This window comes from Ips typographus, linkage group LG7, assembly GCF_016097725.1.
Source record: "Ips typographus isolate SLU linkage group LG7, UJ_Ityp_2.0, whole genome shotgun sequence".
In the NCBI taxonomy this organism is placed as follows: Eukaryota; Metazoa; Arthropoda; class Insecta; order Coleoptera; family Curculionidae; genus Ips; species Ips typographus.
This window is the reverse complement of record NC_138428.1, coordinates 5,261,031-5,274,819: the sequence shown is the minus strand read 5'-3', so window position 1 is coordinate 5,274,819 and position 13,789 is coordinate 5,261,031. Positions and strand designations below refer to the sequence as shown.

Genomic DNA, 13,789 nt, shown 5'->3' with positions numbered 1-13,789 from the left:
ATTACTACTATATGTTAATTGGGACACCCTGTATATTATTACTCTATTTGAGTCTGCTAAGTTAGGTTTATTACTTTTTTTTGTTTCATTTAAACTTGAATATCTCGTTTATTTGACTTAACTTTGTATGTCAATGGATAGCCAGTGAAATGGGCTTTCCAATGATAACGCTTTATAGGTTGATAGTTTGAATTATTTGGCCACCAGAGGGCTTCAAAGTTGACCAATGTTTTCTGTTCAACTTTCATGCACTGTTTCATTTAAACCTGAATAACTCTCTTATTTGACTGACATGGTACAAACTTTTATATGTCAATGGAAAGCCAATGAAATGAGCTCTCAAAAAATATGGCTGCATGAGTTGACAGCTTGATTCGTTTGACCGCCAGAGGGCTCCAAAGTTGACTTTCATAAAACTCAACATGCATTGTTTGAACCTGAATAACTTTCTTATTTGACTGACATGGTATAAACTTTTATTTGCAAATGGATAGCTAGTGAAATGGTCTTTCCAAAAACATGGTTGCCAGCTTGAATCGTTTGGAATTCCAAGATGACGGCCAAAAATATAAAAAATCGAGTTTATACTTCTTTTCGACTAATTTGGGGTCGGGGAATCCATTACAAGTGTCAGTTTGACGTTAACTCAATTTTAAAATTTGTAATTTTAGATCAAAGAAGACATCCTTGCCCTTCGTGTAACAAAAGGTACAGCAGCAAAGCCAACATGAAACGACACGTAAATTATGAATGCGGCAAGGAAAGGAGCTTTTTCTGCGACTATTGCACGTACAGTTGCCATCAAAAGTGCACGCTAAAACGGCACATGTCGCACAAACACAACGCCCCAATGACCTATTAAAAACTGCGCACAAATCCGCTCTGTATGTGATTTTGTACAATCCAACACCGCCTGAAGGTGCCCAACTAATCGAAACGTTTCAATTGTAGCTAAACACGGCTACTCCTGTCCCAGGTGCGGCAAAGTATTCAAACACCAACCGAATCTTTGCCGACATCAACGGTTCGAATGCTACAAGGTGCGTTCGTTTAGTTGCCCCTATTGCGACTATGCAGCCTATCAGAAGAGCCATCTCAAGACCCACGTGATCAGACGTCATCAGGAGTTTTTCTACACGTTCGAGGCTCTGTTCGGCAATCACAAGGAGTTTTACTGAACATCAAACTGTCATTAATTGTTGCTGTGATAGTGATCGAGAAGTCCGAGAACTACAAATTTTGACAACCACGAGAAAAGTTTTTTTTTTCTTCCTGACTGTACCAAGTTTTGTAATGTTTTTTCATGTTATTGGATAGGAAATTTAATGAGGATTCCAAAAATGTGCTTAAAATAGTAATTTTCACACTCCAAGTGGGTTTTACAGGCGATTTTGTCCCTGACTGTCCTTTCAAACTGTCTTTCTGGCAGTTCAAAGTTTCACACCACTTTTCTCCCTGACTGTACCAAGTTTTGTAATGTTTTTTCATATTATTGGATAGGAAATTTAATGAGGATTCCAAAAATGTGCTTAAAATAGTAAATTTCTCACTCTAAGTGGATTTTACAGGCCATTTTGTTCCTGACTGTCCTTTCAAAGTGTCTTTCTGGCAGTTCAAAGTTTCACACCACTTTTCTCCCTGACTGTACCAAGTTTTGTAATGTTTTCCAGGTTATTGGATAGGAAATTTAATGAGGATTCCAAAAATGTGCTTAAAATAGTAATTTTCACACTCCAAGTGGGTTTTACAGGCGATTTTGTCCCTGACTGTCCTTTCAAACTGTCTTTCTGGCAGTTCAAACTTTGACACCACTTTTCTCTCTGACTGTACCAAGTTTTGTAATGTTTTTTCAGGTTATTGGATAGGAAATTTAATGAGGATTCCAAAAATGTGCTTAAAAACATGATTCGATTACTCCAAGTGGGTTTTACACGCGATTTTGTACCTGACTGTCCTTAACCGTATTCAAATTTCAATTTTACTGATTTGTAAATTTGTTGCACTAAACAGTTTTTCCTAAATAACTTAAAAACAGTGAAAGTTACCAAAAAATTGCAAGAGACCAAAAATGTTCTTATTCAACTCCTTAACCCAACACCGTAAATTTGAGGATCCGCCTTTGCTTCCAGTATACAGGGTGTGTATAAGAAGTATGGTGATTAACTATTTTTGGTCACCCTGTACGCAATTTTTTAGATAGATTTTTTTGCTCAACACCACTGGAAACAGGAGCTCAAGACGGTTAATTTGAGTGGTTCAACCTTCTTGAACTACTAAGAATAACAGAGTTACAGGGTGTTCAAATTTCAAACCACAATTTCAACTGATTTGATTGCATCAACCAGTTTTTGCTAAATATCTCAGAAACGGTGAAACTTACAAAAAAATTTAAAGAGACCCAAAATGTTCCTAATTATCTGCTCAACCCAACACCGTAAATTTCAAGAACCGTTTTTGCTTCCAGTATACAGGGTGTGCATGAAAAGTATGCTCATTGACTATTTTTGGTCACCCTATACGCAATTTTTCAGATAGATTATTTTGCTCAACCCCACTGAAAAGAGGAACTCAAGACGGTTAAATTGAGTGGTTCAACCTCCTTGAACTCCCAAAAATAACAGAGTTACAGAGTGTTCAAATTTCAAACCACAACTTCTACTGCTTTGAAAATGTGTTGCATTAAACTACTTTTTCCTAAATAACTCAGAAACGGTGAGAGCTACGAAAAATTTGAAAGAGAGGAAAAATGTTCGTAAAGAACTGCTAAACTAATCCCTGCAAGTTTCACAGTGCCGCTAGTATACAGGGGGTGCATGAAAAGTGCAGTAATTATTCGACAAGTTACAACATAAAAACAAAAGGGCGGACAAAGTTGAAACGCCAAAATGGCTAGTTACTATACTTTTTTTTTGATTTTTAGGGCCTAGAATCAAAATTCTCAAAGTCGAGGAGTTGAACGCCGACTTGGTGGCCAGTATCAAAAAAAAACTAGCCTCCACCCTCAAAACCTCTAAACCACCTGGAGGAAGCATTCTAATGGAACGTTTAAAGGCTACCAAAAAGGAACTAAACACTGTAAAAAGTCTTAAAAAATTGAGGTTGGAGTTAGGCATTTTCTTAAAACTCCTCCTCAAATTAGTGGTGTTTTAGAGTTAAACCCAAGGACCAATTGAGGTGCCCTTTATGTAAACTTCTTGTTGACAGCACCGTTTACGCCCTTCACGAGTTTACTTGTAAGGGCACAGGCAAAAAGTCCAAGTACGGTTGTATGAGCTGTAGTTTCACTCACTACAGCTTGGAGGAGCTACAAGTTCACGTGACCAAAGCGCACACCAAACAATAAACGTTCAATCACCGAAAAGTAGTTTTTCTGTACACTTAGATGGGGTAGGAAGTGTGTGAATATTAGATTATAGGAGACGGAGAGTAGACAGTGTAGATTCCAGAAAAATAGGTAAAAAATAGAGTAGCTGGCAACAACGTAGAGTAGACGTCAACTGACCATAGCCACTGACATGTTCCAGAAATTCTACGTTACTTGTACCTGCATCCGGGCAAAGAAAACATGACGACGAAAGAAAAGAAACGTCGCACTAAAATAGACAACCAGGAGAACACGGCGTTGTTCATTTGTCCCCGGTACACGTCACAACTCTTTTAGGTTAACGTTTGATGCTAATTCAATGCGAATTTTAGTTGCACCAAATCCTACCGACTGCGCCACTCGCTCACCCGTCACATTAAGTTCGAGTGCGGTCAAGAACCGCGCTACCCGTGCGATATGTGCTCCAGAAAGTTCAAGCACAAGTACGATCTTACCGTACACATGCGCGGTAAGCACAACCCTTTGAAGGAGGTGAACGGTAAAGCCAACCGCAGCGCCGACGATGCCGTCCTTATGATCGGCCATATTATGCCTTAATCACTATTTTTTTAGGTTAAATTTACTTTTTTTTCTATAACACTTTTTAGGTTAAGTTTTTTTTTACCAAGACTGCCTTGATTACCAAATAGACTTGCGTGTTACCACTTATAATAAAATTATTATTTGTCCAAAACCGCCATTTTGTTTGACGCCATTTTTTGTATCCTTATTTTTTCTAATCACTTTATGTCTGTCATTATAACAAAATGGCTGCTAATTCTGCCATTTTGTTAATATCTGGAGATTTCTTTATGTTTAACAAACAGGATTGTTTTAAACAATCTTAAATTACTATATTTTAACAATTTTTTTAGTAAAATGGTTGCATGAATGGTTTGGTTTATTTTACAGTGTTTGTCATAATTCAAGGTGGCTGTCTTTTCCGCCATTTTGATTTTGATTTTAAACATCCTTAAATTACAATTTTTTAACAATTTTTTTGTTAAAATGGTTGTACCAAAATGGTTTTATGACAGTTTTGTTCTTCTTAGGATTAACTACCTTAAATTGTCAGTTTTCAAAATATTTTTTTTGCAGGAAATATTGTCTTTTCCGCCATTTTGATTGTGCAACTCTTAAATTGCTGTTTTGACACATTTTTTGTTGAAAATCTTGCTTTGTTGGGGTTAACGTCATAATTCAAGATGGCTGTCTTTTTCGCCATTTTGATTTTTATTTTAAACTTCCTTAAATTACAATTTTTTAACAATATTTTGTTTGTTAAAATTGTTTTATGACAGTTTTGTTCTTCTTAGGATTAACTACCTTAAATTGTCAGTTTTCAAAATATTTTTTTTGCAGGAAATATTCCGCCATTTTGATTGTGCAACTCTTAAATTGCTGTTTTGACACATTTTCTGTTGAAAATGTTGCTTTGTGTATAAAATGTTCTTTGTTGGGGTTAACGTCATAATTCAAGATGGCTGTCTTTTCCGCCATTTTAATTTTTCCTTTGTTTAACTTCATAATTCAAGATGGCCGTTATTTTTCGCCATTTTGTGTGTATCAGCAGCAAAATTTGATAACCACTACACTTCAACGTTCATAACGATAATAATTCAAGATGGCGGTACATTATAATAGTACAAAATGGCGGTGAAGTTTTAAAATAACTGAAACATCAATTTTGATTTATACGAAGAATTTTTTGTCAAACCGCCATTTTGAATTTTACAGTACATCAACATGGGTAAAGTGTTAATTAAATTTTTTCCGTATTTTAGGTTCTCGAATCAAATGCATTGACTGCGGTCGTACCTACAAGAACCATGAAAGTCTACGGGTACACCGAAAACTTGATTGCACCAACAAAGTTCGTTACCAATGCCCACAATGCCATCACGTGTTCACCAGGAGCTACAACTTAAAGATGCACGTGATCGCCAAACACCACTCTATTAAACTGCCATTTTAAAGTATTTTATTTTTTGGGTTCCCTGGTACCCTGTTTTGTGTTTGTTTTTTTTTTGAATTTTCACCAATCAAGCTTCGAATGTATTGTAGATTTACTTCCAATCCGAGTGGGTTCCATTGTACCTAGAGACATTAGCACGCTGAAGAAGGCTTTGACCGGTACCGACAATTCCCTCAAAGTTTTTAAGGGGCCGAAACTGTACACCCCCAAATATCTTTGCGAGTGCGGCAAAGAGTTCAAAAGGAACCAATCGTTGAACAATCACCGGAACTTTGTGTGCGGCAAAGTCAAACAACGGTACTGTCCGATTTGTAAAAAATTCTTCTGGGCCCACCATCAACTCCTGGAGCACCAACGCGAGAACCACTCCTAAGAACCAATTTTGTTTTGTTGAATTAAATGGATTTTACTGTATATTTTCAATCACTCGAGGGTTGTTTCTTTGACCTGGCGTTGCTTGTACATAGTGTACGTATCACACCTTCTCCACACCCCCTGAAGTACTCTAATGGTACCAGTTTTGCTGCAGGTGTTCCTTTTTTGACTGCTACCAGGTTGCCCTACGTGTGCGACATCTGCGACACCAAGTTCTACACTAGAACTACCTTTATCAAGCACATGGAATACCATATCTTTATTCGGATCTATTCCAAGCTGAAAAAGGTGGGTGGTACCAGTTAGGTACCATTCTATTATACCTAAATGTGTACTTATGTTATTTAATACATCAATTATTATACCTATATATTTCATGTGAAATTGTTTACGCCATTTTGTGTATTTTTACTTCAATTCAACAAGATGGCGCTTAGGTGGTTGTTACCGCCATCTTGGATTCTACTACAGTGTTCTGGAATCAAAATGGCGATTTTTAGGACTGAAACTGTTTTTTGTTTTTTAGGGTTGCCTACTCTGTACTATTGCGCGTGCGGTAAAAGCTACAAACACAACCAATCACTGTACAAGCATAAAAAGTTTGAATGCGGTAAAACTGGAGCGTTTTGTTGTCGATTTTGCACCAGGAAATTCCATCACAAACACAGCTGTTTGAACCATGAAAGACTTAGACACCAGGTCACCTTTTAAATAAATGATATCCGCCATTTTGTGTGTGTGTGTGTTTTTTTTTTTTGATATACACAGGGTGTCTTCTTAATTAATAACCTAACCCGTTTAGCAAACTTACTAATGGACTTAGGTAGGTGGTGATGGGCTGCGTATTAATTGAACACCGCGTATAACTTGGGTTTTGCCTCGACTGTTCTAGACTTGGTACTGATGGGCGGCGATTACGTTTGTCAAGATGGCGTCTACAGTTGCGTGCGCTGCTCCAAACAGTACAAATTCAAAGGAAACATCCGGCGCCATCTTAAGTACGAATGCGGCAAAGCGGCCAACTTTTGCTGCCCTCTGTGCGACTTCAAGTGTAAACGTTTCGACTATTTGAAGTTCCATTTGAATTCGAAGAAACACGCCGACTGTAAAATACAACCGGTGCTGCTGTGAAGCGGCCAATAACCGAACTAAATTTTCAAAATAACGTGCATTCCATTAGTTTAACCTCGAATTTAGTATTATTTAAGTGGAAATTGTTGATCTGATGTTGTTATATACGAGGGTGAATGAAAAAATTGTCACAGTAAGTCTGATTTGATACTGCTTAGAGGTATCGTAACCACCAATTAAGCGCTTATAAGCAAAATGGTTGTAAGCACAATTGTAATTGGTCAAAAACAAAGCAGCGTTTAGTTTGTTACTTTTTTTGGCCAATCAACAACTAGTTATGCTAAAAATGTGTAATTGGTGTCTTTTTTGCATTCTTCCTCGGTATATGTGACGGATTCAGTACCTTTTGCGTTACTTATTTGTTATTGGAAATGTAGTTTGTAAGAGTAAACCAAGAGGAGAGTATCTTGTACCTTTCCGTCCATATTTGTTTAATCGTTTTCTTACTAATTTATGGTGAAAGGGTTTAGTTTTAAGGGTTTAATTTACGCTTTATATCATCAGCACATTCCAGCAGATTTTATTAGGTTTAAATAACCTATTTCTGTCGTTATCTCTCTTTGTTTTAAGTATAAATAGTATTATATTGTAGTTGTTTATTATTTGTTAAATCCGGGTATAATAAAGTTTGATACTATTTAGTGCTTATTAATTGCATCCTAACCTTAAAAATTTTATCCCTTTTAAAATTGAGTTTTTTTTTGCAGTTCCACCAGGATTTTCGTGCACTAAATGCGGTAAAATGTACAAAATCCGATACTATCTGCTCAGGCATATCAAGTACCGATGTGGCTTGTAAGTTGACTAAAAATTGCAACACTGTTTTGAACCAAAATGGCAACCCCGCTAGAATTCTAATAAAACTGTCGATTGTCTGAATATATATTTAAAAAAAAAAAAAAAAATCAAAATGGCGGCCATAAAAAAATTTACAAAATTATCATCCATATCTCTCTTTTCCGTTTTTCCCAATTTTCCGGAAAACTGAGAAATATAATTTAATTTGGAAACTGGAAATAAATTTCACATTTCTAACTCTATTTAACCGACTCTGTAGCTCTTACGGTTACCCAATACATGTAGAACCAATTTGGGACACACTGTATGTTTTTCAATCAAATATCCAGGGCCCTAAATCTTGAAAACAGAGAACAGAATTCTCAAGAATGTTGATAGAATGTGACAGAAGAAGCTGACAATTGCGGTTTCCTGTCACATTCTACAGACCTTTCTCTTCCCTCCTTTCACAGATTTTCACCGTTATTTTGAAACAAAATTACTTTAAAACACTTGTGTGATAACTCATTTGGGTCAACGAGTTAATAGAGAGAAATAATTGAGGAATCCAATGGGAATACCACTGGGTAGTACCGTAATGACGTTCAAATTGTTGTAGGTGAGTTGGGTTACAAGTGTCCTACGTGCGATCGATTTTACAAGCATCGTTCCTCGTTATACAACCATACAACGTACGAGTGCGGTAAAGACAAGAGCCTTCCATGCCCTGTGGAGGAGTGTCACTACATGACAAAGAGGAAGGGTAGCTTGAAGCACCACATGGAGACGGTGCACCAAGTGACCATGTTAGGAGGTCGTAGACGTTACAAATATTCCAAAATTATGTAAATTTGAATTGAAAATAAATTAGGTTATTGGGGTTTTGGTGTACTCAGTTGTTTCAGTTCAATGTTGGTGGCTTTTAGTGTTCTAGTTACTTCAAAGTGGTTTGAAACTGATTTTGAACTATTTTTAGACAAATTACCCTCAAGACCAAACTCAATTGAAGGGCAGTCAAGAAATGTTGACCCAGAGAAACTGTCCTATTTCAATGAGGGTTTGCAATTGACCTTAGTGGCTGACCATGATGATCTTGATGACGACATGATGGATATGAGCGAACTGGAACAGTCCATGGAGAGTTATGGGGACGCGGGAGCGTTGGATTCCGATATTTTTTGCGAAATTTGCAACACCGGGTTCCGTCACATGTCCTCGTTGCGGTACCACCGCAAACATCGCGTATGCCTCAAACCTAAACGCGGTAATACTAACCCAAATAAAACACACACAACCTCAAACTACTCACTTTCTTAGACGACACGGAACCCAAAGTGCACCAATGCGAAAAATGCGAAAAAGTCTTCGCCACAGGTAGCGGCTACAAGTACCACGTGAGACGAAGCGTGTGCGAACAGGAGTGCGAAAAAGGTTCCCCCCTTCCTACACACAAACACACTAATTTTAGTGTGTTTAACACTTTTTTCAGATGGTCCCAAAGTGTTTCAGTGTCCGTTGTGTATGAAAGTGTTCGCCACCAACACCGGCTTGACCTACCACGTCAAAAGGAAGGTGTGCGAACAGGTGCAAGAGGAAAAAGGTGAGTGTGGTACCAACTCGAGGTGGTACTGACCTAGAGTGTTGCAGAGGACGAGGTGATCCAGTGCGACATGTGCGAAACGGTGTTCAGGCATCGGACCTCGTTGCACTACCATCTCACTCACAATGTCTGCACCAAACCCAAAAAAGGTACCACTCAGTCTCACTCAGTACCTTTCTTAATTTGCCGAGTAACTCTATCGAGTACCACCTCTTTGTTTACCACCTTCTGTTATGTGGAAACTTAACCAAAAATTGTTTTTAAACCACTTTGATTAGTGTGGCAAAAATCAGTGTTATTGAGAAGGTAGTACCAGTGAAATTTTATTTTGAAAACCTTGAGGAGTACCACCTCATTTTCGACTAAATTTGAGTCCAAAAATTTTATGAAAACACGAAAAAAAAAATTCCCCACTCATTTAGTGAAAACAACATTGCTTCTTTAACGGTACTACCAAACAGAGGGTAGTACCTGTCTTAATTTGGCCAAACGTCAAGGAAACTCAAAATTTGAAAATTGTGTCAATTTTTTACCAGTACGGTAGTACCTCTGAGGAGTGACATATTTTGTTTTCAACTTCGTTAATTTATGATATTTCAAAGTGGTACCACCCGTTGTGAGTGGTTTTTGAAGAATTCTACAACCAGACTTTAGATCTGTCTCTCTTCGAGAGAGAATCAACGGTTTGGACTGTCATTGGGCTTGGTTTACTGGCTTTAGCTAAAAATTTCTTGCACGCGCATCTTTTCCACTCTGTATAGTACAGTGGCGGTGCATTTAAGTCAGATTTTTTCCTATCAACCAAAAGTCAATAAATTAAGCTCAATGACAGTTCAAACCGCATCAAAATCAGTCGTTTCGTTTAGAAATGGCAAGGTTTCAAAAATTACCCTAAAAAAGTTGAGGTGCAGTTTGGTTTTAAAAACCAAATTTTCAGGTTAGATTAGAAGCCATTTTTATCTAATTTAAGGTGAAAAAAAGGGTCAATTTGTAGAAATTTTGTGGCTGGAGTGGTACCACTGTAAACTAACCAATTTCAGAGGAAGTGGAGACGAAACCATTAAAATGCGACCAGTGCGACAAAATCTTTTCGACCACCACCGCTTTAGGGTACCACGTAAAGCACAACGTGTGCGCCCCTAAGGAACCCAAAGAACCCAAGGGTGAGTTGTGGGCAAACCCTTTTAAACAATACTTAAGGTAAACTTTAGAGGAAGTCAGGGAGTGCCATCTATGCCACGCCACTTTCAAACACTACAACTCGCTGCGGTACCACCTGGTGCATCAGGTGTGCCTCAGAGCGCAACAGGGTACGACCGCGTGATTTGTTTCATAAAATGACGGTAAAACTGACAAGGATTTTAGAGAAAGCGGAACCGAAAGTACTTCAATGCGAAAAGTGCGAGAGGGTGTTCACCAGCAACTCGTCCTTGGACTACCACATAAAACGGAAGGTGTGCGAACAGGTGAAACCGGTAATGGCCGGTCCACCCTACGTGTGCGACATCTGTAACACGTCGTTCGAACTGCGACAGACGTGGTACGCGCACGTGCAACGACAAGCGTGCAAAAAGTACCCGGAACGGTACATGAACCAAGACGCGGCCGACATGGAGGTTAGCGTCAAAATTGAGACCGACTAAAACTCCAAAAAAACTCAAAAGTGCAATACTAAGTTGCACGGGCATTTTTTTTTAAGTACCACATGGTACTTTGGGTGCGAGATAACGGAAAAACAACCTCAAATTTGAATTCCCTGACCGCGATTTAGTAGAAAACGATATCCTACAAGACCTAAATGACTCTAGAAGTACTGGGAAGATCTAGATGATCTACTGTCTACATTTTTTCAATCTGGTTCTTAGTTCCTAGATGGTTTTACAGTACAGTCCCCTAGATGATCATTAATTTGTTATAATGTTTTTTAGATGAACACCAACACAACCTGTACTCTTCTAGTTCTTGTTGGTCTTCTTCTGGATTTTTGTGTACCTGTACTAAAAACAGTGTCCCAGTTTCACAAAGTTCTATGACAATACAGATTATAAGTTTCTACAATCTTTTGCTTCTAATTCTAGAAACATTCTAGGTCTGCAAGGTTCTAGATTTAGATTCTCTAGATATATAGAAGATATGCAACTCGTTTTCGACTAAACCAGGTATCCGCAATTCATATCTGAGCTCAATTTTACGGTATCTCACACTCAAACCAACTTGGTACCATTGCCATATATTGTCTATACACCGATTGTTTATAAAATATTCATTTTATAGTTAGAGAGTTGATAAAGTAGTATATTTAAAATTGATAGATAGAAGGTGTTAGAATATACTATTACTATTATAAATCTAGTACATATACACGAATATATACACTAAAATAGTGTTTTTTACTTCTTGAAACCTTTTTTAATTTTTTTTAAAGTGTTTGTGCTAATTTTTTTTTTTTTTTTTTAGGTTAAGACTGAACTTGTGTGTTTTTGCTTGTGTGTTGTAGGTTTGAAGCATGGAGTGTATTTTTAGTGTTGTTTAAAGATTACAGTTCAAATGGGTTTTAGGGCGTCGCCCTAGATTGTCCCTATCCGTTTGCCATCAGTGCAGTAAAGTGTACAAGCACAAGCACACTTTAATGCGCCACTTACGCTACGAGTGCAATAAGAAACCGGCTTTCGCCTGCATTTACTGCACCTACGCGGCCAAACGAAAGTACATCCTGTTGGAACACGTCCGAGCGAGTCACAAGGAGGAATTTCCGAATTTTTCCAGTAACATCTACAAGTTTTTATATCCGGACGGCGACGTTGCCAAACCGTCCAACTAACTAAAATTTGTGTGTGTTTGAGTGTCAAAATATAGCAGCAGAAAAACCGCATTATTTTCGTTTGATTATTGTGGCTTCCAGTGTTGCCAAGTCAGAATATTTAATGGCGGTAGAACGATCAGTCAAAAAACGGTAGATTAAGACAAATTCATTTATTTTACTTTATTGTCTTTGTTTATTAATAATTGTTTTCTAAGTTTTGACATTAGTGACAAATATCACGTGGTTTTAAAGGATTATTTAGCTAGGCAGTCACGTGACCATTGTCAAAATCATAAATCTCTAAAACACTCTTTATATATCGAATACTGCAAGAAAACTTTTCTAAGCCCTGATTTTTGCAAATTTTGACAGTTTGACAGTTTTGACGTTAGTGGTAGTTGTAACGTGATTGTAGAACACTATTCACGTGACAATTGTCAAAAAAACTGTCACAAATTTCAAAAACACGTCTTATATCAAATACTGCAAGAAAACGTTTTTAATCCCTCATTTTTGCAACTTTAGTGCATAGTTTGACAGTTTTGACGTTAGTGACAGTGGTCACGTGATTGTAGAACACTATTTAGCACGACGGTCACGTGACAATTTTCAAAATAACTGTCATAAATCTCAAAAACACGTTTTATATCAAATACTGCACTAAAACGTTCGTAAACACTGATTTTTGCAACTTTAGAGCATAATTTGACAGTTTTGACGTTAGTGACAGTTGTCACGTGATTGTAGAACACTATTTAGCACGACGGTCACGTGACAATTTTCAAAATAACTGTCATAAATCTCAAAAACACGTTTTATATCAAATACTACAAGAAAACGTTTTTAAACCCTGATTTCTGCAACTTTAGAGCATAATTTGACAGTTTTGACGTTAGTGACAGTTGTCACGTGATTCTAGAACACTATTTAGCTATATGGTCACTGGACAATTGTCAAAATAACTGTCATAAATCTCAAAAACTCGTTTTATATCAAATACTACAAGAAAACTTTTTAAACCCTGATTTTTGCAACTTTAGAGCATAGTTTGACAGTTTTGACGTTAGTGACAGTGGTCACGTGATTGCAGAACACTATTTAGCTGGACGGTCACGTGACAATCGTCATAAATCTCAGAAAATCGTCTTTTGTTTCGAAAACTGTGTTAAAATGTAGTTCTTGCAAATTTTAGTCACAGACACTTTTGATATGTGAGTGACATACATCACGTGGTTTTAGAGGATAATTTGGAGTAAGAAAATGACTGTTTTAAGTGCATTTTTAGAATCCTCATTAAATTTCCTATTCAATAAACTGAAAAAGTAAACAAAAAGTTTCACAAACAACATAATAACAATGTAAAAACGGTAGATTATATATAAAAAACGGTAAAAGAAGCACAAAAACGGTAGACCTGGCAACATTGGTGGCTTCCTTTCTAACCCTTCCAACTAATTGATGCATCATTTTGTAGGTTACTACAGCTACCTGAACCTGTCCAAACTGAGGACGAGCAAATACAAAATGGACGATCGCGGGCGTTTTCCGTGCGGAAAGTGCGGCAACACCTACAAACAAAAAACCCACTTAATTCGGCACCTCAATTTTGAGTGCGGCATCGAACCGAAATTTGTCTGTTTTTGCGGAAAAAAATTCAAACAAAAGAGCAATTACAACACCCATTTTCGCACGGTACACCAGTATAACATGTTTGGTACCATCTAATCCTCTAAAATGATACAAAGCAAAGTTTATGGGTGGTAC

General features: G+C 37.5%; 2 protein-coding genes and 1 long non-coding RNA gene across 4 annotated transcripts in view; 2 read left to right on the top strand and 1 right to left on the bottom strand.

Moving 5' to 3' along the window:
- The window catches only part of LOC145732098 (uncharacterized), a 34,412-nt gene extending 22,809 nt beyond the window's left edge, over window positions 1-11,603 (top strand). Inside the window, 7 exon segments of the mRNA XM_081984160.1 lie at window positions 8,599-8,886; window positions 8,940-9,053; window positions 9,112-9,222; window positions 9,270-9,371; window positions 10,263-10,385; window positions 10,434-10,532; window positions 10,588-11,603. Coding sequence (XP_081840286.1) covers window positions 8,599-8,886; window positions 8,940-9,053; window positions 9,112-9,222; window positions 9,270-9,371; window positions 10,263-10,385; window positions 10,434-10,532; window positions 10,588-10,865 — 1,115 coding nt within the window. The 3' untranslated portion in view covers window positions 10,866-11,603.
- LOC145732190 (longitudinals lacking protein, isoforms A/B/D/L-like) lies at window positions 3,314-4,058 on the top strand. 2 transcript variants are annotated; one of them, XM_081984301.1, is made up of 3 exons: window positions 3,314-3,454; window positions 3,508-3,639; window positions 3,697-4,058. In XM_081984301.1, exons 2-3 carry the CDS (start codon window positions 3,566-3,568, stop codon window positions 3,920-3,922), a joined length of 300 nt encoding a protein of 99 aa, XP_081840427.1. In that variant the 5' UTR covers window positions 3,314-3,454; window positions 3,508-3,565; the 3' UTR covers window positions 3,923-4,058. The 2 variants fall into 2 exon arrangements, with proteins under 2 accessions (XP_081840427.1, XP_081840428.1); XM_081984302.1 differs by having other exon boundaries at window positions 3,321-3,454; window positions 3,525-3,639.
- A 1,689-nt stretch (window positions 11,604-13,292) lies between the features above and the next one.
- On the bottom strand, window positions 13,293-13,789 carry LOC145732202 (uncharacterized). Its single transcript, XR_014178967.1, has 2 exons — window positions 13,650-13,789; window positions 13,293-13,593 (listed from the first exon to the last, which is right to left on the bottom strand). It is a non-coding gene; the product is annotated as an uncharacterized LOC145732202 (long non-coding RNA).

Bases quoted from the DNA above. Each gene is read 5' to 3' on its own strand.
- LOC145732190 (XM_081984301.1), top strand. From the start codon at position 3,566: ATGACGACGAAAGAAAAGAAACGTCGCACTAAAATAGACAACCAGGAG. The intron at 3,640-3,696 runs GTACACGTCACA...TGCGAATTTTAG, and splicing joins GCGTTGTTCATTTGTCCCCG to TTGCACCAAATCCTACCGAC.